Genomic DNA, 27,551 nt, shown 5'->3' on the forward strand with positions numbered 1-27,551 from the left:
TATTATTAAATTTCTTTTTAATTTAAATGATTTCAAGAGGCAAGGTAATATATATTCAGAAAAATATGTAATAAATTTATCAGAATAATTAATAGACCTATTTACTCCGACGGTGGCATTCATGTCGCCATTAAGAGCTCACAGTTGTTGTTTCAGCCTTGCAATATTATATGACACGGAGAATTGAACGCTGTCATTGTGTTTCTCGCCTTTTTTTATATGAACGGCGTCTATCCTCTTCCGTTATTGCTGGAATTGCCTCCCATCTTAAATAAAAATAAAAATCTAGATCTCTCATCTAAATTCCACTCAAAATGATCCAGTTTCACTATTTTTATTCATGTATAATATTTTTTTATTTTTATATATTTTTTAATTTTATTCTTCAATTTTTAATTTATTAGAAATTAAACTTTGTAATTTATTGTGATTTGCTTTCTTTACAGTTATCTTTGTCTTGTGATCTATGTCATGAGTTTAATGAGTTAATTCTAGTTTTTTAATGTGTCCTTTTTACATAGAATTTTCTCAAGTTCATCGTCAAACAATGATTTATTGAAAATTGAACTTCATAATTTGTTTTGATTTGTTTTATTTGAGGTTATCATGGTCTCATGATTCGGGTTGTAGTTTTGAAATGTTAATCTAGGTCAATCCAATATGTTGTTGTCTCAATAATTAAAAAAAAAATATTATGTTGATTTTTGAGTCAAACTAGATTTTTACCAGTTATCCAAGTTGTCTTTGGATCTATCGTGTCGATCAGGTCACATCAAGTTAACTTTTATACGGTTTAAATTTTTTATTTTTGAAAAAAAACATTAGCTAAACCTGGATGCTTCTTTTAAAATTAAAAAAATTGAACTGACATGTGGAATAACACAAGCCAACAATCTAGTTGTTACTAAATATGAATGTTTAAATTTTAAAATTATATATAAATACTTAATATTGTGTTTAAAATCTGAATTACATAATTTCAAGTTAATTTATTTTTTGATTTGAATTGGAATTATATATGTTTAATTAATATTTTTAATTATATTTATATAAACAATATAATTCTAAAATGACCCTTGAAAATACTTCAAAAATAAAATATATCACTCTAATTAAAAAAATAAAATACCAACCGAAATGAAATTTACATCTTTATAATTTATGCTATACAACTCAAAACGCACATGTGAGAAGTTCTGTTCAATTCTTTATTTATTTTGAATCTAAATCTTAGCATATATATTATTAAGAGAAATTAATAAATATACGAAGATATATTTTTAAAATTAATTGAAAAAAAAGTTAATATCAATTGACGTCTGCATGAAAATATCCCTCACTGTCTAAAAATAATTTTGACAACTCACTGACTCACTCACTAAATGGATATTGATTAAAATGGTCAAGTAATGAATTATAGATGCCATTTCTTGGTGAATTTACTTATTTATTTATACAAGTTTGTGTCTTTATGGTCTATATATATATATATATGTGTGTGTGTGTGTGTGTGTGTAAACACACAGAACAAGGCCAACCAGAGGCAGCCACATAGAGGACTGAAACAAAAGCTTCTAGTTCCGCTGCTGCGGCTTTTGGCTGCCTTCAATGGCTTCTGTTTGCGCACTACTGAACCAGCTCTTTCTCTTCCTCCTTCTATGGCTTTATACTCTCTCTTCTTCTCAAGGTTCGTTTTGCTTCCAGCTCTAGCCGCTAATATTACCTACCTCCATGATCACTATATATTTGCATGCATCTTTAGTTTACTTTAAATTTACTGTCCCTTGACCTCTTTAATTCTTTTAATTTTCTTAATTTCCATCTCGATCTCTCCCCTCGGATCAAATACATGCATGTTTCTGTTTCTGCTTGCATATATATAAATTCTACTTTATTTTTGTTGGTCAAGAAGAGATCATCAGTCTTCTCTAGTTAATATTAATATACAAATGAAAACGAGCTCCATTATTCTCAGTGTCTATGCACCATGCATCTTGGCTTTAGAGAAAGGTTTCAATATTTTGTTTTCTTTAAATTAACTTAGCATACATCGCGTGGATGGATGCTTGTTTGAGTCCCAATATTTTTTTTTCCTCATATACAAGTAGTCAGAATATAAATCTTGTGAGTTTAAGAAACAGAGAATGTAAATGAATTTTATCTTCGTTTCAAAACATGCACAAAACAATGGTGATTCATTGCATAAATGTCTTCTTCTTCTTCTTTCTTCTTCTTCTTCCTCCTCGCTTCATTTTTTACAGCATAATTAGACGGGTTGATGGGGTAGTTGGCTGTGATTAGTGAGTATATTTATTTTGTCATAAATGTTACCCTCTAATATATAGCTGCGGGAAGATTGGTAGCATATATGGCTATCTATGCATCTATATAATAACACAGAAATTATTGAAGTCCTTTTTCCAAAACAAATTATTTAGTTGACACGTTAACGTCACTAGAGAAATAGGGTTGTAAATTTCTTTTATTGACATCAAAATTATGTTGCAATGCAGCTGTGCACCACCAGTACAACTCTGAATTTAGATACCCATTTATCAAGAAAGCAAGCTCATTCTCATCATCCTTGTCATCAAGTGGCCGGGGAGATCATACATATGACTATATAGTTGTGGGAGGTGGCGCCGCTGGGTGTCCTTTAGCCGCCACACTCTCTCAGAAATTCAATGTTTTATTGCTTGAAAGAGGTGGAATGCCTTTTGGCAATGCAAATATCTCCTTATTACAGAACTTCCATATTACCCTTAGTGATACTTCATCAACTTCTGCTTCCCAATACTTCATTTCTACTGATGGAGTCCTCAATTCTAGGGCTAGAGTTTTGGGTGGTGGTACTTGCATCAATGCTGGGTTCTACACTAGAGCAAGCACAAGGTATGGTTTGGAGTTGCTTGCCTTCAATTTTTTCCTCACATATAATACGACTACCTTTTTCTTTTCTTTTTTTCTTTCAATGCACCTGCCTAGATCCCACATGAAGTTAGTTGTAGTTTTGAGGTAGGGAGTGATGAGTTAAAGAATTTAGTAAAATAAAAAAGATTTTGAAGAGAAAGAAAGACAACAGTTATAATTAACGTTGTCATATCTTTAGGAAGAATTAGTGTGGTCATTATTAAGAAACATCAACTTGCAAATAATTAGTGTGTTGGAATTTTCTTTCTCCTTGAAAAAGAAGGGTTTTCTAAGATCTGAGTAGCTGACAAAGCCATTAAGCAACCCTGTCCAGAAATAAAATCAGAACATAAATCCATCTGGATAATGACTTTGTTAAGGATCGATGATGTAAGATGTTTTTCATGCTTGGATCATGTTGATGCCACAAAATCAAGCTTAGTCACTATATATATGACAAGACAAGGTGTGCTGTGAGATTAACATAGGTGTCAAGGTCCCACGACTGAACTCTAATCTGGGATCATATACAAAGTCACCCGATTTGAAGGTCGCCATTGCACGGCTGGGAAGTCATTTGTTAGGGTTTAGAGAAGTAATGGTACTCGTCACATTGCCGTGGTTCGCACCGCACATTATATTTATTTGTGGTCTACTCTTTGTGGTCCTTTTCTATGCTTTAATTAATGGGAACAATTGGGTGGAGAGTTCCTAGAAATCAACTGTGATATTTATTTCGAGCCATCAAGAAAATTGATCCAATTGAATGCACCGAATTAACAAGACTGTTTACAGCTCGCTTTCGATACCATGCACGAGTCCACCACAACTCTTTCTGTCTCTCGTAATTATGCCACCTAATTCAGCTTCTGAGGCCCTTAAGGTGTCTTGGTGTTAACTTAGAATATATTTGTCTCTCTTATTAAGCACTGCAAATGAAAGAGGTCAAGGAAAGTGAAGGATTAACTATAATCAAGCATTCATCATTGTTTTTGGCATGCAGACCCCCCTTCTTTTTACAATTCATAATCATTGATTGGATAGTCAGAGTTTAGCATTCGTAGAAGGAGCAAGGGAGTAATTATATGAATAATTTTAATCACTTTACTTGAAATACACAACTTCTTGTGTTGAGAGCTGAGACCACTTACTAAATTCATTGCAACGAAACCCTTGGAAATGTTGAAGAAATTGTTTCTTGCAGGTTTATAAACAAAGTTGGTTGGGATTTGAAGTTGGTGAACAAGTCATACTCCTGGGTTGAGAAGCAGATTGTTCACAGGCCTAAGGTTGCACCGTGGCAGGTTGTTGTAAGGGACAGTCTTTTGGATCTTGGAGTTGCACCTTTCAATGGATTCACTTATGATCACATTTATGGAACCAAGTTTGGTGGTACCATTTTTGACCGATTCGGCCGTCGGCACACTGCTGCCGAACTACTTGCTTCTGCTGATCCTCATAAGCTCACTGTGTTGGTGCACGCCACAGTCCAAAAGGTTTTATTTGACACATCAGGTATGTTAAACTGCTCAATACTTCGCAATATTGTTAACGTAAGAGTTTGCGGATACTTATAACTTGGGAGATCATAATGTTCGACCCAGGAAAGCGACCAAAAGCAGCTGGAGTCCTATTCAGAGATGAAAATGGAAACCAGCATCAAGCATTTCTATCAAACAGCCTGAGTGAAGTAATATTGTCATGTGGAGCCATTGGCACCCCTCAGATGCTATTGCTCAGTGGTGTTGGCCCAAAAGCTGAACTTGAGGAGATGAAAATTTCAGTGGTCCTCAACAATAAGTTTGTTGGGCAAGGCATGGCTGATAACCCCTTGAACACAGTTTTCGTTCCTTCTAAAAAACCAGTAAAGCAGTCCCTCATTCAAACTGTAGGGATTACCAAGATGGGTGTGTACATTGAAGCTAGCAGTGGATTTGGGCAGTCCAAGGACAGCATACAATGTCACCATGGAATAGTATCTGCAGAGGTAAGAAACATTTCAATTTAAAGGAGCTATATTGGCACGTTAACATATCCTTTATGACACAATGCAACTCCTTTACACAATGATTTTGATTAAGTGATAGTGAAGTAAGAATATAAAGTTCATTTTTTCTCATAACCAGATAGGGCAACTATCAACCATACCTCCAAAGCAAAGAACACCTGAGGCCATCCAAGCATACATTAGACGAAAGAAGGACATACCACATGAGGCATTCAGAGGAGGCTTTATCCTTGAAAAGATTTCCAACCCCATTTCCACTGGCAAGCTCAAATTGATCAACACAAATGTTGAAGATAACCCTTCTGTCACCTTCAACTACTTTAAACATCCACATGATTTACAACGTTGTGTTGATGGTATTCGCATGGCTACAAAGATGGTGCAATCAGAACACTTTACAAATTTTACGCAATGTGACAAGCAGACCACAGACAAGATTCTTAACATGAGTGTCAGTGCTAATGTTAACCTTATACCTAAGCATACCAATGACACCAAGTCCCTAGAGCAGTTCTGCAAAGACACCGTACTCTCAATTTGGCACTATCATGGTGGGTGTCATGTTGGCAAGGTTGTGGACCGTGAGCACAAAGTTCTTGCTGTGCACAGGCTTCGCATTGTAGATGGATCAGTATTTGATGAATCTCCTGGGACTAATCCTCAAGCCACCATCCTGATGATGGGCAGGTAGGAATATCTTAAAAACCCTGCTTAAAATGAGATACTGCTTCTAAGTAGTGCTCTTTCCTTCTCAAGAACACATCAAGTTAATTAAATAACCGCTTTTATATTATAAAAAATGGTTTCTTAATTGTGATATGCAGGTATATGGGACTGAAAATCTTGAGAGACAGACTAGGAAAAGCAGCTGGTGTTTAGGGGCTGATCAGTCAGGAGCATGAGAGGAGCAATATTAGTTTGAGTAGTGCAAAATGTAATGCATGCAGCTATATATATATATATATATATATATATATATATATATATATATATATATATATATATATATATTTATTCTTAGTAAGCAGTTTGTCATAGAAATGGCTTGCTTTATGAAAATCTTAACATTTCCATTATATTTGTGTCCTTGATATATTGTAGTGACTCTGTGACTGTGCGCCTTTTGGTTGTGAACATGTTAAATCTAATCTTTCAGGTTTTTTTTTGGCTGAAAAGAAAAATGGAATGGAATCAAAACCTCCCTTCAGCTTCTCACATTAACATCAGTTTCTGTTTATATTCGAACTTAGTGTAATAATCTCCTCATTTCCTTTGGTATGGCCTGTCAATGAAACAATCTGGGCAAGAAGACATTCAGTACTGTCAATACAATGGTTCGCCATCGTGTGGATGCATGAAGAGTTACGCGGAAAGAAATTATGAACATGGAAAAGAGAGTTCTGCATGCTTGGCAATCTCAAAAACATGTAGAAGGCAGCATGATCACTTGTTTATTTGAATCAGATCAATGATCGATACCTCATTAATGCAGTACGTTGAAACACTTCAAAGTAGGTCTCAACGAATTACGCAGTGCCTTCTGCAAAATGAGAGGCTAGCATTCATGGGCTTCAGACTATGACAGGTTCCACTGCCAGCATAAAAAACAATTAACACAGCTCACTAGTGTTCCCAGGACGGCAAAGATTTCCACCTTACAAATTAGCTGCATGTTGGTGTGGCAAGAATCTCAAAATAACTAGCAATTAGTAGCATGAAACAACCACAGTCAACAATTACAATCTCAAAATTGTTGTCAAACACAAAGACAAAGCTCACTTTCTTACTTTGTCCTATATTCTAAGACCATTGTAGCGGATCAGGATTTATGGAGAGTTACGTTAAAAGATTATTAACCCAACCAGGAAATGCAATTATTTATTTATTAATTAACATGATGTTCGAGCCGGTTGTGTTTATCTTGATTAATTTAATTTTATAAATCTTGAAATTAATAATTATATAAATTTTAGAAACTTTAAAATAACGCTCATTACTATTAGAAAAATAAACTCAAAAACTAATTAATTTAACTTATTAAAAAAATGCAATTTTGTATCTCTATCCAAAACAGTTGGAGCTACTTCTTTAATTTCCACCGCAATGAACTCATACGGATATTGTTTTTTATTGAGTAATATTGATTTTAGATATTTTTTAAAATTTGTTTTTGATATTATTATATTAAAAAAAATTAAAAAAATTAAAAATTTAAGTTACTGAAACCACACCTGCAAGCTGGACCCTCTCTGGCAGACCATTTTAGATACAATAAAGCTAGTGACATTGATGCGTGCTCCTTGGGTAATTTGTCCCTCGCAGGTCGTTGAAGCTCTTCCAAGGATAAGTTCATTTTTCATGATTAATTAAAACAAAGTAAAACGATACATAACTTTCTTAAGGTTTAGACATTTACTAGTTAATTTGCACCCGGATCAATAATAATTTATTTTTAAAATATTTTATATTTTAAGAGATATTTTTAAAAGAAATTTAGGTCTGACTCTCAAATTAGATCCAAGTATCTACACTTGAGTCTGACGGTCATACTAAACCCAAAAAACTTATGTCTAGTAACCAAGTCAGACTCAAGTATCTACACTTGAGTTTAGCTGTCATGCAACATCTAAATAAGAGCTTCGAGTCTAGCGACCAAGCCAGACCCAAGACATTTGGCGTCATAAGGCTTCGATCAAAGTATGAGTAGTACAGCTTGGTTACAACATCAAGTTATGTTATTTCCTTGAATTTGTTAATTATGATAATTTATAAATTATTTTTATTAATTATAGATTTATAAGAAAAAACCATAAATACTATAACATATTTGTTATTGCATTTCAAAAATATTTTTGAAAAAAATATTTTTTATTTTTCTTTGCTTTAAATTATTTTTTATATTTTTTTAATGTATTAATATTAAAAATAAAATAAAAAAATAAAAAAATTATTTTAAATAAAAAATACTTTTGAATAAAAACTATATCGGTAACAACCATAAAATAGAATTTTTATTGAAGGAATAAAAAATTCATAAACATAAAAAATGAATTATTTCAATGGGAAAACATGATTTTAATTTTTAAATCTAAAATATTAAATTAGATTTTTGTGATGGTTTGTTGTTTATAAATATTTATACTTCGTTTATAAATAATTTTTTGACCCACATTACTTTGATTTGACAAACATGTCTGACCCAAGTTTAATTGAATAATAATAATAATAATAATAATAACAACAACACTAATAATAATAATAATATTAACAACAACAACAACAACCACTACAATAATAATCATACTAATAATAGAAAATAAAATTTTTATTAAAGGAATAACAAATTCATAAACATAAAACACGAACTATTTCAATAGAAAAATATGATTTGAATTTTTAGATCTAAAACATTAAATTAAATTTTTATGATGATTGGTTTATAATAATAAAGATATGTTTGCTTGGATCTAACAACCATGTGTGATGACAAACCTAGGCGAGTGGGGGTACAAACCCTAGCCCGCGGGATGAGCTAGACCCCAAGTTTTTGGAGTCTGGCTTCCCTAATAATAATAATAATATTTATAAAAAAAATAATAATATTAATAATAATATTAAACTTATCTAATCCAAGTTCCTATAGTTTTTAATCCTTCAAATTAAATTTATGGTTTTTTTTTCAATAATAATAATATTTTTTTTTTCTGATGATGATAATCTCTAACAAAAAAGAAAAGAAAAAGAAAAGTAAGTAGACCTAAAAGAGAGGCATGAAAGAAAACAAATAAAAAATATAAATGAACCCATCCACACCCTTTAATCCAAAGAAATGACGTGGAAGCATGACAATATTACCAAACTCAAGAACAATAGTACTATGCCTGATTAAAAATAAAACAGGACATGAAAATGATAGAAAAGCAAGTAGAGGGCAACTAAAAGGAGTCTAAAAGTCGTGGTTAACTGTGTGACTTGTTCCGTTCCCGTTCCGGGTTCAATCTTTTATGTGCACGCCTGTCAGCCCTGCGGTGCCTAACCTGTCCCTGGGCTTGCAGGATGTCCAGTGGGCCGTGGGGAATAATCGTGATGCGCGCAAGCTAGCCCGGACACCCCACGTAAATAAAAAAAAAAAAAGTCTAAAAACTAAATCAAACCAGAACAGTAGCCAAAAAAAACAAAACCACGTCCACAACTGAATACTTCAAGAGAAGAAGTAAGAGTGATGAGGAACCAAAACTCTCAAATCTACTATCCAGACCTAAAAACACGTCCAATTCCACCTAATAAGTAGCAGCTCTTTCAATGGTGTCCAAAGACCAAGGACCTAGCCAAGTACTGTGCTATGCATTATTGTGGCCGGACTGTTGCTGTTAATTACCATCCATAATGAATTCTCTCTCCCTGCACAATGGTATTAGTAGGAGTTTTAGTTTTCTCTGTAATATTAAGTTAAAAATGGAATATTGCAACAAGGTAATGATCAGTGCCATGCCTAAAATGCGTGTAGGTTCAAAGGAAAATAAAGCATGAAGCCCATGTTCTTCCACTCCCTCGAACAAGTGCAGAAACCCCCACTACGAGGAAACATTGTAAGGATCAAGTATTTACTGTTCCAGTAGCAAAGCTTCACAAAACCAAACCATACAGGGAAATTTGTTGCCCTCTAGACTCAAACCCAACTGGGAAATAAAACTAGCTCTCGTTTCTCCAGCAAGTAAAAGAAACCATCCCTTCCAACACCTCTATCATTTTGAAATAAGGAAATGTTGCCTTTCATCACAAAGAAAAAAACCCTACCTGTGCACCACTGTCCTTTTATCAAACGAAGAGCTAGCAAGGGGTACAACAGCAACAATTTTAAACTAATTTCAAAACCAAAACGTCATAATTTTTGTTGACTGACAACCGTTAATGAGAAGGAAACCTTTTATCTGCAGTGATGATGAAAAGGTGAGGAGCTATAGGTGCAGCTGCTGGACTGTCACTGATGCGGAGGAGGTGTGTTAAATGTAATTTGTAATTCTCAATGTCTTTTATCGTTAGCTTTTATGGCTCTTGTTTTCTTGGTTTTTCCTAGATTGTAAAAGTCCAAGTGTTCCTAGATTTTATTAATTCAGCTTTTGTTATATAAGTCATCTCTCCTTTGTTTATGAAAGTAAGAAAGCAGAGCAAAAGTATAATAAAATAGTCTCCAGTATTGAGCTGCAGCTCTACCAATTATCAGTTTCAATCTTCTTCTCTGTTTCTGCTATTTGTTTTCCAACAGATTTGACATCAGAGCAAGGTTTCTTCTATATGGCTTCTTCTTCTAGTATTTCTACTTTCTCTTATAAAGTTAAGCATGTTCCATCTTTGATGGAGAGCATTACAAATACTAGAGTCCTCAGATGGGAGACTATCTTCATTTCACGAGACCTGTGAACATTAGTTGATGAGGGGTTTGCATAACCACCCCAGACAAGATCTTCTACATTCTGGTAAGAAGAGGATGCAAAGGAATACAAGTAGAATATGTAAAGAAATGCAACTGCCGTAAGAATTATTCAGCAGGGAGTAAGTAAATCAATCTATCCCAGGATTTTCTCTATTAGAAAGGCAAGAGAAGCACGGGAGATATTGAGAAATGAATTTCAGAGCTCTCAGAAAGCCATCTCCATTCGGCTACAGAATCCATGAAGAGAATTTGAAAATCTTACATTGAAGGATATAGTAAGTTGGTTAAAGATTTCTCTTCTAGAACCACTAAAATCATCAACCAAATCAAAAGTTGTGGAGACAATGTTTCTGATAAAAGAGTTGCAGAGAAGATACTAGGAAATTTACCATAAAAATTTGAACATATAATTGTTATTGAAGAAACAAGAGATCTGTCAAGACTTTCAATTCATGAATTAATGGGATCTCTTGAAGTGCATGAACAAAGAGTAAACCAGTATAGCAAGCAACCAATGGAGCAGGCTTTTTTTTTTTTATCAAAGCTAATTTTTCTAACAGGAGGGGAAAATTTTTTCATCAAGATCAGAAAGGAGGAAGATCTTTTTTCAGAAAAGACACATATAGAACAACAAGTGAAAGTCAGAATCGCAGCAGAGGAAGAAGAAAAGCGAATTTTCAACCACGAGTAGGCAACAATTCATATTGCTCTATCTGCAAGAGGACTGGTCATGGAACTCGAGATTGTCTCTTCAAGTGTACCACATGGAAAAATTCCACTCATTCTAACAGAAATTGCTGGCACAAAGATAAGGCAGATGGCAGTGGAGAGAACACTATAGCAAATTTTTCAAAGGAAGAAGATCAGTTGTTCTATTCCTGTATGAATGCAGAACACAAAGAAGAAGAAATCTAGTACTTTGATGGTGGTTGTAGTCATCATATCACTGGTGATTGCTCGAACTTTGAAACCCTTGATAAAGAATGTTTTTTCTCATGTTGAATTTGGTGACAACGAAAGGGTGGAGATCAAATGATGATGTGATGTTGCAATTCACTCAAATAAAGGTAATGAAAAATGCATTCATGATATGTTTTACTCTCCTGGCATTGGTCAAAATCTGTTAAGTGTGAGAAAAATGATGAGAAGAGGTTAGAAACCGGTTTTTGACGATGCACAATGTGAGATCTATAATAAGAACACAAATAAGAGAATAGCTATAGTCAAGATGAGTTCTAATAATAACTTTCCTTTTAACATGAAATCCCTTCATAATGTTACTATGAGAAGTGAGCATCTTGATGATTCTCAACTTTGGTATTTAAGATATGGGCATCTGAATTACAATGATTTGCAGCTATTAAAGAAGAAGAATTCGGTTTCTGGTCTGCCTTCAATCCAGAACCAAGTTGGGATTTATGAAAGATATGTGTATGGAAAAATACATCGTTTTCCTTTCTAAAGACTGCTTGGAGAGCAAAAGCATCACTGAAATTAGTTCATGCAGACATTTGTGGTCCTACTCAAACTTCATCTATGAGTAACAAGAGATATTCTTTATTTTTTGTTGATGATTAGTCGAGAATGATTAGGATTTATTTTCTTGATAAAAATGAGAAGCCTTCTTTGTCTTTCTGTAATTCAAAACGCTTGTAGAAAAACAAAGTGGGTGTCAAATGAAGACCTTAATAATAGACCGTGGAGAAGAGTTTATTTATAAGCCTTTTCTTGATTATTGCAAACAGCATGGCATTCAAAGGCAACTTACAATCCGACATACTTCTTAGCGGAATAGAGTTATAGAGAGAAAGAATAGAACTATTGAAAAAATGGCAAAAAGCATGTTAAAGGGGAAATGACTTCCTATTAAATTTTAGACAGGAGCTGTCGACACTGCAGCCTATATTCTCAATAGATCTCCAACAAAAGTAGTCAGAAATCAAACTACATTTGAAGCATGGTATAAACAAAAAGCTGATGTCAGTCATCTTAAAGTATTTGACAGTATTGTTTATGCTCTTATTCCGTCCCAAAATAGAGACAAGTTTGATGAGAAAGGGGAGAAACTTATTTTCATTGGCTATAGTGATGAATCAAAAGGCTTTCGACCTTTCAATCCTAAAAAGGATCAATTACTTCTGTCCAAAGATGTTATTTTTTGATGAATCTGCTATTTGGAAATGGAAAGATTCAGTCAATCTAGAATCAGCAATACTAAAGTTATTTCAAGCTTTAAAACAACCTGATTTTTCCAATTCTCTAAGTTAGAACTAGTTTAATTTTGCAGTTTGAAGGAAGCTCATCAAGTTATATTGATGAATCAGTCTCAGAATCTCCTCTAAGGAAAGTTCATTCTTTAACTGACATTTACAATTCATGTCATGTTGCCTTCTTTTCAGGAGAACCTCAGAATTTTGAAGTAGTAAGAAAGGAAGAATGGTGGAAAGCTATGAATAAGGAGATGATAAGTATCGAAAAGAATCAAGCGTGGAAGTTAGTTGATCTTTCAAAAGAAAAGAAGGTAGTGAGTGTTCAAGATCAAATACAATGAAGATGGCAGCATTCAGAAGCATAAGGTTAGAATTGTTGCTAAAGGCTAGTCTCAGCAGCCTTAAGTTGATTTTTTAGAACCTTTGCACCTGTTACATGAATGGAAACTATCAAAATAGTTCTTGCTTTATTTGCACAACTTCAAATGCAAGTTTTTCAGCTTGATGTTAAGTCAGCATTTCTTAATGGTGAATTGCAAGAAAAAGTCTATGTCCAGCAACCTCTAGGATATGAATCAAAAGGAGAAGAAGACAAAGTCTACAGACTTTATAAAACCCTTTATGGATTAAAAAAAGCTCAAAAAACATGAACCATAAAATTAATCTTTATTTTCATCATAATGGATTTGGAAGAAGTCAATCCAAACCATCACTTTATATAAAGAAGAAGGGAGAAGATTTTCTAATGGTTATCTTTATGTTGATGATCTGATTTATGCAGGAACAAGTAAAGATATGGTTGCAGATTTAAAGACTACTATGATGAAAGAATTTGAAATGACAAATCTTGGGTTGATGAGATTTTTGCTTGGCATTTAAGTGAAGCAATCTCTAGGAAAAATCTTTATTTAACAAGAAAAGTATGTTATAGATCTCTTAAAGAAGTTCAACATGTCAGAATGTAAGCTAGTAACATCTCCAATGATAACAAATAAAAAATTACAATAAAATGATGATGTGGCTAAGACAAATTCAAAGCATTTCAGAAGCCTTTTTGGATCCTTAATCTGCCTCACAAATTCAAGACTTAATATACTCTTTTTTGTTCGCATTATCTCTAGATTTATAGAGAATCCTAGCAAACTTCATTTTGTAGCAATAAAGAGGATTCTGCGATATCTTCAAGGAACCAAGAATCATGGACTCTTGTATAAAAAACAAGATGAATATAGTATGATTGTCTATACTGACAGTGATTGGGCAGGAAGGTATGATGATAGAAAAAATACATCTGGTTACGTGTTTTGTCTTGGAACAAATGCATTTTCTTAGTGTTCAAGGAAGCTAAGCTCTATAGCTTTATCTTTTGCAGATGCATAATATATTGCAACAAATGAAGTCATTTGTCAATCAGCGTGGATGAGAAGAATCCTTTTTGATTTGCAGCAAAATATCCTTGATCCTACCATGCATTACATTATGTGATAATATGTCAGTAATTGCAATGACCGAGAATTCAATTTTTCATGCAAGATCAAAACATATAGAGTTAAGACATCATTACATTAGAGACATGGTAAACAACAAGAAGGAGATACAACTGGAGTTTATTAATATAAATGATCAACCTGCAAATGTCCTTAATAAAGTTGTTCCAGTTGAGAAGTTTCAGCAATTCAAAGAGTTTTTGAAGATTACAAATTAAAAAAAAAAGTATTAAATGTAATTTGTAATTCTTAATATCTTTTATTATTAGCTTTTATGGCTCTTGTTCTCTTGGTTTTTTCTAGATCGTGGAAGTCTATGTGTTCCTAGATTTTATTAATTCAGCTCTTGATATATATGTCCTCTCTCCTCTGTTTATGAAAGTAGAACACAAGTATAATAAAATCGTCTCTGGTGAGCTGCAGCTCTACCATTTTTCAGTTTCAATCTTCTTCTTCTTTGTTTCTGCTATTTGTTTCCAACAAGGTGCTGTTGCTGGCGTTGTTGAATCTGCTGCTGGCAGGGGTTGCTGTGATGTTGAGGAGCTGGTGGCTGAAGCTAATGGAGGTTGTTTCGGACTGAGAAGATGAAGATCTTACAGTTGCTACTGGACGGAGAAGAGATGCAACCATCTGCTAGTGATGGAAATTTCTGCTGGACTGAAACTGACCCCATGCTGGCGATGGGAGCTTCTGCTCGACTGAAGCTAATTCTTTGCTTAGCAATGGTGTGATTCTGCTGGAGGTGTAGAGAAGGTAACATCGCTGGAAGGAGGAGCTGTCATGGCTGCTATTGGAAGATCCTTCTCTGCTGCTGGAACAGTTGAAGATGAGATGAGGGCTGAAGACAATCCTTAAAGAATGCTCTCGGTAAACCACCATGACTGAGAAGAAACTCTTCTTGCTGAAGCTGCCGTGTGCAGAAGAGAAGGTCGCTGCTGCAGCTTGATGGGGTTCACGGTACTATGCTGGTGCAAAGCTGCTCTTCTAGACTGTGATGCTTCAATGGAAACCGCGAACAGTTGAGGAAGAACGACTGGAATGCTATTACTAGAGAAGAAGAAGTCACGGTGCTATGTTGTTGCTCTTGCAGCTGTGAGAATGAAGATCTAGCCTCTTCTAGTGTGGCTTGTAGGGAGAGTTGTTAAAGTAATTAAGATCAAACACAAAAAGAAGGCTAGAATTCTGAATAATCTGTATATTATAAAATGCATAATGTTAACCTAAATACAACTAAAGTATATATAGGTTGAACTGAGAGTACTATTCTACCCTTAATAAATAAGACTACATAAATATTATTTAACATCTCCCCTCAAACTCACGATGCGACAGTTACAAGCATCGAGAGTTTGCCAACCAGAAAACAAAAACGAGAGATGGAGTGCGCCTTGGTAAAGAAATCTGCAATCTGCAAGGAAGAAGGAACAAAAGGCAAAGTAATGGTTCCATGCTTGAGATGATGACGAGTAAGATGACAATCGATCTCAATGTGCTTAGTCCGCTCATGAAAAACCGAGTTGTGAGCAATCTGAATAGAACTCTGGTTGTCACAATACATAGGAGTAGGATGAGAAAATGAAACTCCCATATCAACAAGTAACCAACGTAACCAAACAATCTCTTTGGTAGTAGATGCCATGGCACGATATTCTGCTTCGGTGGATGATTGAGAAACAATAGATTGTTTCTTGCTCTTCCAAGAAATAAGAGAATCACCTAAAAAGATACAAAACCCGGTAATAGACTTACGATCTGTGAGATCACTACCATGATCAGCATCAGAATATGCACGCAGCTCCAAGGAAGAGGTGGATGAAAGTAAAAGACTCTGAAAAACGGTACCCCGAAGATATCGCAAAATACGAAGAACAACTGCCCAGTGAACAGTAGTAGGAGAAGCAACAAACTGACTAACAACATGAACAACATATGCAATATTTGGACGAGTAATGGTGAGATATACCAAACTCCCAACAATAGTGCGGTATAAAGTAGGATCTATCAAAGGTAAACCATCAGAAGAAGAGTACCTTGCGTTAACCTCAATAGGAGTATCTACAGTCTTGTTATCAATAAGTCTAGCCCGCTCAAGAATATCTGCAACATATTTAGACTGGGAAAGAAGGTAACCTCTAGGTGAGTATGCTACCTCAATACCCAGGAAATATCGAAGATAACCCAAATCCTTCATCTCAAATCGTCTAGCCAACTCTGTCTTCAAAACTGAAATACCACCAATGTCGTCACCAGTAATAATCATGTCATCAACATATAAAGACAGAATGATACGACCTGCATCAGTGCACTTAATAAAAAGAGCAGAATCATGACTGCTAGAAACAAAGCCAAGAGACGAGATCACAATAGAGAATTTCTCAAACCAAGCACGGGGTGCTTGTTTGAGACCATATAATGCTTTCTTAAGCTTACAAACATATCCAGAGTCATGTGAAATACCAGGAGGGGGTGCCATAAAAACTTCTTCTTGAAGATCTCCATTCAAGAAGGCATTTTTAACATCAAGCTGAGAAATATGCCACTGACGAATCGAAGCTATGGCAATAAGAGTACGAATAGTAGTCATTTTTGCAACCGGGGCAAATGTCTCCTAATAGTCCATACCATACTGTTGAGAGTATCCTTTTGCAACCAGCCTAGCTTTGTATCGCTCAATAGACCCATCAGAATTAGTCTTGATCTTATACACCCAATGACAACCAACAACACTCTTACCAGGAGGTAGAGGAACCAAATCCCAAGTATCTGTCTTATGCAAAGCAGAAAGTTCCTCATCCATAGCTTGCTGCCAAAACGGATCAAGAATTGCCTCTTTATAGGAAGAGGGCTCAACATGACAATGAATAGAGGCTAAAAAGGAAGTAAATGATGAAGAATAACAAGAATAAGCAAAATCTGGTAGTTTTGTAGACTTACGAATACGAATGGACTGACGTAGAGGTGGATCCACAATCTCAGATGAAGCTTGAGGGGTTGTAGATGAGAATGGAGCTTCAGATGTGTTAGAGAGTAAAGTACCAGTACCTGCAGGATTATGAGTACAAATTGATCGAACATGGGGAGAGATATCATTACCAGAATCCTCAGAAAATGGATCTATACTAATAAGATCAGATTTAGTCAGGCTATGAGTAGTGGATGGAATAGAAAATAAAGGTATATGCTCAAGGAAGACAACATGACGGGACACATAAAGTTTCTGAGTTATTGGATCAAAACAACAATATCCTTTTTTACCTTCACCATAACCCAGAAAGACACAAATAGCGGATTTAGGGGATAGCTTACTACGTTCTACATGAGGACAAAGAACGAAACAAGTACAACCAAAGACTCTAAATGATGAATAATTAGGGACATACCCATATAACTTTTCAAAAGGAGATATACCCGAATTATGAGAAGATGGAATCGTATTAATCAAACTTACAGCAGTAAGAATAGCTTCTCCCCAAAACTCATTAGGAACAAAAGCAGATAACAAGAGAGAACGAGCAGTTTTGACAATATACCTATGTTTTCTTTCAGCAACACCATTTTGCTCAGGAGTATCTGTACATGAAGTTTGGTGGATGGTTCCATCTAAGGCTAGCAATTGGCAAAATTTATTAGAGGTGTATTCCCCACCCAAATCACACCTAAAGCATTTGATCACAGCAGAATATTGAGTTTTGATAAGAGCCCGAAAAGCTACATATATCTCAAAGAATTCAGAACGATGTTTCATTAAATAAACCCAACAATAACGAGTATGATCATCAATAAAAGAGACATAATATCGAGACCCTCCTTTTGTGGCAACAGGAGAAGGTCCTCATACATCAGAATGAATCAAATCAAATGGTGAAGAAGAAACAGAAATACTTCGATTAAAAGGTAAGGCGAAAAATTTTGCCAATTTACATCCACTACAATCAGAAATGTCACAAGTTTTCAAATTTCCTAAAACTCCTGTGGATGCCAAAAATCTCAAACGAGAAGATGAAACATAACCTAAACGGGAATGCCATAAATAAAAACTAGAAGATGAAAGGCTCAAACGAAAGGAAGACAAATCAACGGTAGTAGCAGCAGCAACTGGTACTTTTAACTCATCCAAAATATAAAGTCCATTCTCCCTATGGCCTGTCCCAATCAGCTTCTGAGATTGCAGATCCTGTATACAACAAAACGAACCAGAAAACATGACTAAATAATCACCAGAATCACATATTTGACCAACAGACGCAAGATTCAGTTTGAGTTGTGGAATAAGATAAACATTAGGGAGAGACATGTGAGGTGTGACAACAGAACCAACACCTGCTAAGGGCATATGAGTGCCATCAGCAGTCATAACAGGGATGGAGGACAAAGGGGATACAAAGGTAAAAGATGAGGAATCTGGAGACATGTGATGGGAAGCACCAGAATCCAAGACCCATTCAGAATGTGACATACCTGAGGAACTATGAGGCAACTGACCTATGGAAGAAGAAGCGGACATTGCTTGTGGCTGCAAGGAGAGAAACTTCTGAAATTGCTTAGCCAAAATATTAGGATCGGTAATAGAGCCTGGGGAAGCTACTGCTGCAGTATTATGATGTTGTGGTTTATAACCCTGAGGTGGTCTATGAGCATTAGATTGTGACGGATTGCCAGACTTCCAAGCTTGATTCTGCTGTCTCAACTTAGGACACTGAGCCTTCCAATGACCTTTTTGCTTACAGAAACTGCACTCATCGAAACCAACCCTTGTGTAAGGCTTATTCTGATGATTAGAGAATGGCTTAGAAGGCACTGCTAATACTGAAGGATTTGAAGCAGAAAGAATTCCCTTTTCAAAATAAGACTGAAGGCGTATTTCTTCAGCCAATAACTCACTAACAACAGAGTCAACAGAAGGCAGTGGAGAACGATGCAGAATTGAACCTCTAAGTCCTTCGAAATCACTGCGAAGTGCTGTTAAAAACTGTACCAGTCGTTGCTGCTCTCTACGCTCAATATAGGCACCACATGCCTTTAATTCTGCTGATTCTGTAAGAGCCAATTGATCCCAAAGATCTGTCATAGCAGAATAAAACTCTTGGATACTCATATTCTTCTGATGAAGAGCTCGTATGTCATTCTCTAATTGATACTGTTTTGCAAAGTTTGATTGTGTGAATAACCTTTGCAGATGATCCCAAACCTCTTTTGCTGTCTCATACTTCGCCAACTACATACCTATCGAATGCTCAACAGAATTGTTGATCCAAGTAATGATCTTTGCATTATTTGCTTCCCATGTATCTATCAAAACAACATCCCCCTCCTCAATATTCTTAGGTATTATATAAGTCCCACTAACATACCCCCACATCTTCTTTCCCTTAAAGAAATTTCTCATTACATAACTCCAATACGAATAGTTCTCTCCAACTAACCTCACACTCACAGACTGAAGCGAATCATCTCTTTCAGTAGCTATAATCAACAATCACAGATAACCAGAATGCAAAAGCAGCGGAAAACAAAATACTAAATTGCAGAAACTAAACAAATCCCTTCTTGAAATTATACGATTACTCCAAAACACATAACAAATTTGCAAAAACTGAATGCAATTACCAAATTGCAGAAGCTGAAGGGAAGACGAAATACCAAAATAATTGCAGAAACTGTCGAAATACCTAATTTTGCAGAAGCGGAAGACAAAATATCACTCCAAAAAAAAAATTGTCGGGGCTCTGCCCCGAACCCCGGCAGGGGCGCGCTGCCCCCTACAAACCCCCAGCCAACTCACCACATAGTTGGATCCGCGAAGCTGTATTTAGGATTAAGCCTCGTTTCATAAAATCAGTTATGATACCATGTTAAAGTAATTAAGATCAAACACAAAAAGAAGGCTAGAATTCTGAATAATCTGTATATTATGAAATGCATAATGTTAACCTAAATACAACTAAAGTATATATAGGTTAAACTGAAAGTACTATTCTACCCTTAATAAATAAGACTACATAAATATTATTTAACAAGAGTTAATTATCGTCACATTGGATCCAAAAGAAAAAGGTCTAGAGCCCTTTCTAGGAGAGAAGGGTTAATTATGTCGATTCCATGTTTTTTATTTTTTTTGGGAGAGTAAACCGCTGGTGTAGAGAAGAGTTAATTATTTTGGCTTGAGGGTCACGGGGCTACTTCCATGGAGGATGGGAGAGAAGGGTTAATTATGTTGATTCTCTTTGGCTTGTCACGAATTTTGATTGTTTCCGGGAGACCGGAGAAACTTTATTGTGTTTCTTTTTCCTTTTTCTTTTTTTGGTGTGTGTGATTTTTCTTTCTTTAATTAATTTTCTTCTAAATTCTTTTTTCTTTTAAAATCTCTTCCCCTCGTGAAATTCTATACTAAAATCTCTCCCTTTTATATGTGGGTCTATTTATAGATTAAAAAAAAAATTAGTTGGAAAACAAAGTAAATCAAAATCAGCAAGAATGGAACCCTGAAAAGCTGGGAATGCATTGCCAGTCGAAAGAAACCAATATGTACAATAATGTCATGGCATTGTATCCCATTGTGCTAATGGTTGCATAATTGAATCTGGAAAGCACAATGTTCATCTTCGTTGCTGGTTTTGAAGCTTTCATTGACATTCAATAAAGAAAAGTCTATGTGGAGTCTCCCCAAGCTCTTTGCAAGATGCACAGGACTGCATCTTGCATCCGCCTGTGTAACAGATTTTTTTCGCTTGTTTAGTCAAGGAAGCCCACCTAACCACATGGAAAGAGCTGGCTGGATTTGCACCACATAACTGGTTCATGGCCATAATTTATGAGAAAATCCATGCTCACTCATGCTGCCTCTGGATAAATTTCTTAATCTCTGCCAGAAATGCCTTCTTCCTATTCTCAAAGTCCCTGAGCTAGCATGTCTCCTAAAGGACCCAACTTCTTGACCCTCAAATCCCATAGATGTGGTCAACAAATCAGATTTCGATAATGGCACAGGGTGATGGGGCTGTGAAATTTCAATGTTCTCACCTGAAACTTCATCCTTGCTTTCTAAATCAATTAGAAGATTCTCATGGCTGCAACTTCTTGACCTCTGCATATTTGCTTCATCAAACTCATTACAAACAAGCTTCAGGGCCTGAACCACTTCACCCATAAAAGGGCGGTGAGAAACTTCTGGTTGCACACACATGGATGCAATTGCTGCTACTTTGGTGATGGTATCAAATGAGACGGAGGACCTTATAGTTGGGTCTACTATCGCTTCTAAGCCCTCCTTGCATGTGAGGAGCGGGCGAGCATACACAACAAGATTTTCTTGACCTGGTGGTTGAGACAAATCTACAGGTTTTCGTCCGGTTAGGAGCTCAAGGAGGACTACACCATAGCTGTAAACATCACTCTTCACCAGAAGGTGACCCATCATTGCATACTCTGGTGCCAAATAACTGGTAACAAGAAATAGCATATGATAAGATATGTGTTTAAGTTGTAAAAAAAATTCTGAAAAAATAAATAAGTAACCTGAAGCATGCCTTGATTCATCAATTCACTTCCTTAACTGGCAATAAAATGTATAAAGATAAATCAGAGTAAATTATACCCAAAAGTTCCCATAATATGTGTTGATATGTGTTTATTTCCCCCATCCACTGCTGCCTTAGCCAAGCCAAAATCTGAAACTTTAGGTGTAAAATCAGGTTCTAGCAGTATGTTACTAGACTTGAAGTCTCGATGAATCACGCTAGGGCTTGAGTCTTCGTGCAAATATGCTAGGCCCCGAGCTGCACCTAGGGCAATCTTCATCCGGGCATCCCAGTCAAGTGGATCTGTTTCCTGTTCAGCTCCTACAATCACAGAAAAACAGCACAAAGTAAAACCACTTCTTCAAGAAATCAATGATCTAGATATAACAAATACAGAAATATTCTTGGTTTTTACCCACCATGTAAATGTGATTCGACACTTCCATTTGGAATAAGTTCATACACCAGGCAACGGGTATGGCCTTCTGTGCAAATACCAACCAATTTAACAAGGTTTCTGTGATGCAGACGGCTGAGCATCTCAACTTCTGCCAAGAATTCACGGCCACTGTGCTGGTCATCTCTCTTTAAGACCTTCACAGCCACTTCTCTTCCATCATCTAACAAGCCACTGTAGACAAGGCCAAATCCACCTTCTCCAAGGATTCGTGAAGCATCAAAGCTATTGGTGGCTCTCTCTATGTCATTCAAAGTAAATGTCTTTGCAGATCCCGTATATGTCATTGCCCCAGAGCTGAGGGACATAGATTCAGAAGTGGGCATACTTCCAAAAATCATAGGCCCAGTAGCCCCTGCCAGGTATAAACTGGAATCTATAAGCTCAAACATTACAACAACAGACAAAGCTTGATTTTATGATGTGGAATGTACAACATACAAGGATTACCATAAATGCAAGTTAAGTAGGAAAAAGTTTTTCATGCAAGGATGCCAATTCTAACATCTCATTTTCCAAGCAATGAAAAATAAAATTATTTATCAAACGAAAAGAAGAAAATTTTATGACATAGAATGTAGAAAAAATATTTGGAAAAACAATTTGAAATCGATAATTTCATTAGAAAAAATAAAAAGAAGATGAACTTCATGATTCAAGTAGTGCATAACTTTAGGGCTTTCGAGAACAAGTTGTATAAGATGGTCAAAGTTTCTGAACCTGACGCTTTTACTGGTGAGGACTCTAATTCCTTTAGAACTTGTTGAGGTTCATGAACCTGAGTTCCACATTTCAACAGCAAAAGCCAAGAAATTGCCATGCATATAACCAAGACAGTGAAAGAAGAGAGAACTATTACAGCCACCATGCTTCCACCAAGCCCCTTTTTTTTCCTCCTTGGTACATCAACTCCTAAAGGTTTATTTGTCCTTCCATTGTTATCATGGCCAGTATATGGCCCGTCATCAACAGTAGAAGTGCTCTCAGGTGAAGGTGGAGATGGTGGAAGACCTGCAGGTTATAAGAGATTCAGAAGTTAGAAATCCAAGACAAGTATGAAGTCTAAAGTCTAAATGAGTAACTTTTCTTTGAATGGCAGGGAAGAATAACTCCTACAGGCCAACTGTATATCAAAATGGCTTGTAGTTTTTTACATTGTCAAAACAAGAGGTGATGAGCAAATATTCAGGAGCATGAATTTAGGAAAACAAAAGGCAATATAAGAATTATAACACCCCCCAATTAAACTGCTTGAGAAAAAGTCCATATGGGCTTTCTTTCATCAGGCACTTCAGCAATAAAATGGCCTCAATGAAAAGTTCCTCAAAACAAGTAGAAAGCGTTCAAGGATGAGTCTAAAGGTTTAAATGATCCCAGTGAAGTTTGGCAAAGGTAAAATTTCCTTGAAATTTCCAAAAAAATAAAAAAGATTTTCAGGGAAGTTAAAAAGATGACCTGGATAGCGAACGTATAATACTTCATAGGCACCAAAGAGGGAAGGCTTTATGAGAACTTGTCTGTTCCAAAATTTCTTGTAGATAGAAAATGCAGAAAAATCATCAAATTTTACTCCTCGTGGAACCAGGTTGATGAGAACAGTGCTTTTTTCTAGCTCCTGACTAGCAGCATTTGCTCCCATGATGCGGACTTGGCTGTGGTTTAGTGCAACACTAGCAGAAATTTCCTCAGCTAACTCTGTAACCAAAGTGAAGAATGTGTATATTGCGACACTAAAACGGAGTTTAACTTGAATTGGCCGCACACATCCACAGGGTGATCCAGCAGGCGTATATGTTAATGGCTCTGAACATGTTAGTGATGTACAATCTGCAAATACCTCTAGCAATAAGCACATGCGTGATATTCCAAATCTTAAATGATGGTGTAATGGATATATTACTCTGTGAGGTATGTGCATATTTTTACCTTCATTAGGAGGTGGAGGTGGCAGAGTCAGAATCTGTAATGGTGGTGGAGCCTTCATCTTCTTCAAGGATGGATCAAAAGGAGACATTGCAGGTGGATGAGAGCGCACTTGCAGACAGAAAACATGATCTCAGTGAGATATTTGTAAGCAATCACCATAATGAAGTTACAGATTCCAAGATTAAATCAAATACAATAAAGTTAGGATCCTGTACTGGTAAAATTGCTTGCAGGTGATAAGGCAGGTACAGGAGACTCCCAGCTCATTGACGGAGATGGAGAGGCAGAAGGGCCTAAAAATTCACAGAGAAATTTTGTGCTTCCTGAGGTAATGCTCAACTGGCAAATTAATGTAATGCATTTATTAAGGTCCCATCAGGTTAGAGAATCCTACCAAGTGGGTTATATTCAGGGGGAGGGATTCGGTAGGATGGTTCAGGAATTTTGACATGGTTCCTTCCATGACCATGGCGTCTGTGATTTGAGATTGAAGGAGAATATGCAGGTCTGTGAACCCATTCTTTTGCAGGAGTTCCAAAAGATGAAATAGAAGGTGCAAGTGCAATACTTGAAGGCCTAATGGCATGGTGTGGATGAGGAGCTACAACTGGAAAAGATTTATTTAAAAAAATATATACATACAATTAAAGGCATAGTATTCCTTGAGGTAACTTGAATCTTAAAAGTGGAAAAATTATGTTTGACTACCCACTGACCTTTACTTGGAGACTGATCCGAAGATGATGAAATGTGGGATGCTTTGTAAGAAGGTGTGACACCTTTGTTTCCATGTCTTCCCCTACTGAGGTTGGAAGGAGCTTGCTTTGAATAGAAGGCAGGGTCTGTATCATATATATATATATATATAACGATTCAATCTGTTATCAATTTAAGAGGCATCTATGTATTGTTTTGTGCTACGCAGTCAAATGCAAGGGTGTAGAGATGCAGCTTACTGTTGTCCCATTATCTGAAAATATATCTTTCATTTTATAGAACATAAATTTAGAATTGAATATTTGGAAACAGTTCCTGGCTACCCTCTTCAATATGTTATCAAAAGGATCCAGGGAAAAAATCTGCATAGAATAATATTGAATGCTGTTTCCATTTTTAGCAAGACACATTTGCAGCAGGAAATGAAATTTTGTTCCACGAATATAATGCAAATTCATTTTTTCTTTAAGAAAAAATTTTCACCTGGTTGAATGGACGGCTGTTGGCTTGGCCTGATTGGGGAAGCAGTAGGGGGCTTTTGGGGCAATCTGCTTGGTGACGGTGCAACTGGTACTGCAGCATCAATGAATTACCAATGCAGCATTACAATTTGAAGCACACAAAAGTGGTCATCACATATGAAACAAAAAGTTCGGATTACATCACATATGAAGCACAAGAAGATATAATTTGCAAGAGATTGATAATTGGCTTGATTCCACAGGAAACATGCAAAGAGTGGGCTTGGTGCAAAATGTTAAACAAGTACTTCACTTTGAAGGTTTACCTTCCCGAAATTGAAATATTTTGAGTGTGATTTTTCAATTTGTTTATTTCATTGAATGATAAAGAACAGCTCAACTTCAGAGACTTCGCCAGCAAACGTATAGAAACAGCATAGTATTGAAGGCTTGGGGAACATGCGTCTTACTGTGAGTGCAAGTTGCATAATTATATCTTCAACTAGTTGGCAAGCAATGGAAAAGAAAATGTGTAAAACATGTCGCAGCCCGATGATTAAAGCTCCATGGCTATTGAGGGAAGGGAGGCGTAGAATGCTTATGGTAAACTGAATTGTGAGGTACATCATCAACCATTATAAAGCTGATTGTATAACAGATAATTAAATCTAGAACCTGCAAAGATACCCCTTAGCTGATTTTCTCGACAAATACATGCTCTTTCAGTTACATTCTGATTGCAAGATCAAGAAAAGTCATATTCTACTGGTTCTAGTAATTTTTGTATTATCATTTAGTGGTCAAGACAATGATAAATGATAAATTTTTCAAGCTTTAATTAGTGTCCGTGAAGCTAAGAGCTACGATAATGCATTTAATGCTACAAATGCTGTTGTTAACTCTGTCACAATGATAATGGCTGCATAAGCTGCGCAGCAGCTTTCAAAACATAAGATCAGATAATGAAGTACATTGATGAGCCTATAGGTGGTTTTCGTTTGTGATGGTAGACTGGTAGCATATACTCGTGAAGATGCTAACAACGACAGCTCACTGCTCAGAGCTCACTGCCTGGCAGTAACAAGCAAAAGCAGGGATTTTGGAATGACCACCACAGTTGAATGGCATTTTCACAGCTGATTGAGTAAACAATAAATCTTAGCAGTGTTAGTTTTTTTTCCTTCCTCATTAATGAGAGATAAGGCCTGATTTATCAAAGTGGTGCTCAAAAGGTAAAATTTGAATGAAATGAACTAAACAAGAGATAGATAGAAATTTTGTGGCAGTATTTATCTTTCTATTTTAAGGTTGATAAAACTGATAACGCAATCAAGATGGGGAATCCTTGTAAGATGTAAAACAAAATCTCAGTTTCAATGACTGATAGCAGGGCGGGTTAGCTCAACATCAGATTCTGTGCAGAAAGATCAGAAAACGGGTGCAGGGACAGGTCTGAGCAAATTCATGATTCATAATTCTCACTGTGCGACCTACCCTTTAGAAAATGTGCATCCCTCACAAACAAGAGCAAGGAGGTTCTTGCATACAATGGAGTTGCTTCTAAAGCTGTTGGTCCTAGAAACAACCAAGCTATAGAACCCAGATTCTCAAATCCAGTCCAAATTAAAAACTCAGCAGAGATTAGCATGTAGAGTATCAGCTAGTGGACGGATCAAACATAATTCAATGCAAGAACCAACTACAAAGGGTAAAGACCAAGCCCCATTACCTGGAGATCCAAGAACAGACAAAGCACCAACAACTACGAACATGATCACCAGCACAAAACCCTCCAGCTGCATCCCCATTTTCACTTGTAAAGAGACTGAAAGATCCCCTCCTAATATCTCTCAACTCTCACCCGACCATCCAAGTGAAGGAGGATATGTATTGAAAAAAAGTAGTAAAAACTCAAATGACATTACGATGCAAAACACGAGTAGAAGACTTAAAGGAACAAACTACCCTACAGTGTACATGTCACAACTCACACTACTTTAAAAGAAAAGAAGAGACCCACCCATACAGTAAAAGAGAAGTAATGAGTTGATGAACTAAAAGCACACAAAGAATGAGTTAGGTGGGGAGAGCCTACAAAGAGTACATGGCTCTCTTTTTCCTTTCCCCCTCAGACTAATAAGAAATGAAGCTTTGCCTTTGTTTTGTTAGAACTGATCAAAGCTTAAAAGGCGTAACTGTGCCCTTAAAACAACTGGGTGGGTGGCACTTTTAAGTTTAAAAGGTTGGAGAGTTCCACGAGGTTAGTGGATGTGTGGGATCATTTCATGGCTGAAAGTTATCATCAAGTGCTTTGATATAAGAATTGCTGACTTCTTTTTCAGCTGGCAGTGGCAAAATGATCTCTCCAAGCACTCTATCTGTGGAAGTATTAATGTTTTTTGCTAAAGTTAGGTTTGCTTTGAC

At 36.1% G+C, this 27,551-nt stretch overlaps 3 protein-coding genes across 3 annotated transcripts; 1 reads left to right on the forward strand and 2 right to left on the reverse strand.

Annotated features, from left to right (window-relative positions):
- Positions 1 to 1,499: 1,499 nt before the first annotated feature.
- LOC133700951 (protein HOTHEAD-like) lies at positions 1,500 to 6,139 on the forward strand. Its single transcript, XM_062124694.1, has 7 exons — positions 1,500 to 1,687; positions 2,514 to 2,892; positions 4,115 to 4,425; positions 4,515 to 4,897; positions 5,037 to 5,605; positions 5,743 to 5,866; positions 5,911 to 6,139. Exons 1-6 carry the CDS (start codon positions 1,609 to 1,611, stop codon positions 5,795 to 5,797), a joined length of 1,776 nt encoding a protein of 591 aa, XP_061980678.1. The 5' UTR covers positions 1,500 to 1,608; the 3' UTR covers positions 5,798 to 5,866; positions 5,911 to 6,139.
- Positions 6,140 to 18,138: 11,999 nt separating this feature from the next.
- Positions 18,139 to 19,701, reverse strand: LOC133700334 (uncharacterized). The gene is made up of 2 exons (XM_062123833.1): positions 18,508 to 19,701; positions 18,139 to 18,223 (listed from the first exon to the last, which is right to left on the reverse strand). Exons 1-2 carry the CDS (start codon positions 19,142 to 19,144, stop codon positions 18,186 to 18,188), a joined length of 675 nt encoding a protein of 224 aa, XP_061979817.1. The 5' UTR covers positions 19,145 to 19,701; the 3' UTR covers positions 18,139 to 18,185.
- An 823-nt stretch (positions 19,702 to 20,524) lies between these two features.
- LOC133702113 (receptor-like serine/threonine-protein kinase ALE2) lies at positions 20,525 to 27,551 on the reverse strand. The gene is made up of 11 exons (XM_062126333.1): positions 26,857 to 27,551; positions 25,150 to 25,239; positions 24,666 to 24,791; positions 24,344 to 24,556; positions 24,165 to 24,242; positions 23,950 to 24,057; positions 23,479 to 23,850; positions 22,744 to 23,034; positions 21,986 to 22,378; positions 21,644 to 21,887; positions 20,525 to 21,488 (listed from the first exon to the last, which is right to left on the reverse strand). Exons 1-11 carry the CDS (start codon positions 26,933 to 26,935, stop codon positions 20,846 to 20,848), a joined length of 2,637 nt encoding a protein of 878 aa, XP_061982317.1. The 5' UTR covers positions 26,936 to 27,551; the 3' UTR covers positions 20,525 to 20,845.

This window comes from Populus nigra, chromosome 8 (assembly GCF_951802175.1).
Source record: "Populus nigra chromosome 8, ddPopNigr1.1, whole genome shotgun sequence".
NCBI classification, from domain to species: Eukaryota; Viridiplantae; Streptophyta; class Magnoliopsida; order Malpighiales; family Salicaceae; genus Populus; species Populus nigra.

Bases quoted from the DNA above. Each gene is read 5' to 3' on its own strand.
- LOC133700951 (XM_062124694.1), top strand. From the start codon at position 1,609: ATGGCTTCTGTTTGCGCACTACTGAACCAGCTCTTTCTCTTCCTCCTT. The intron at 1,688-2,513 runs GTTCGTTTTGCT...GTTGCAATGCAG, and splicing joins TACTCTCTCTTCTTCTCAAG to CTGTGCACCACCAGTACAAC. The intron at 5,606-5,742 runs GTAGGAATATCT...TGTGATATGCAG, and splicing joins ACCATCCTGATGATGGGCAG to GTATATGGGACTGAAAATCT.
- LOC133700334 (XM_062123833.1), bottom strand. From the start codon at position 19,144: ATGAGTATCCAAGAGTTTTATTCTGCTATGACAGATCTTTGGGATCAA. The intron at 18,224-18,507 runs GTATGTCACATT...TGTTGTATACAG, and splicing joins GTTGCCTCATAGTTCCTCAG to GATCTGCAATCTCAGAAGCT.
- LOC133702113 (XM_062126333.1), bottom strand. From the start codon at position 26,935: ATGGGGATGCAGCTGGAGGGTTTTGTGCTGGTGATCATGTTCGTAGTT. The intron at 25,240-26,856 runs GTAATGGGGCTT...TTGATGCTGCAG, and splicing joins GTCTGTTCTTGGATCTCCAG to TACCAGTTGCACCGTCACCA. The intron at 24,792-25,149 runs GTGAAAATTTTT...TATATGATACAG, and splicing joins ACAGCCGTCCATTCAACCAG to ACCCTGCCTTCTATTCAAAG.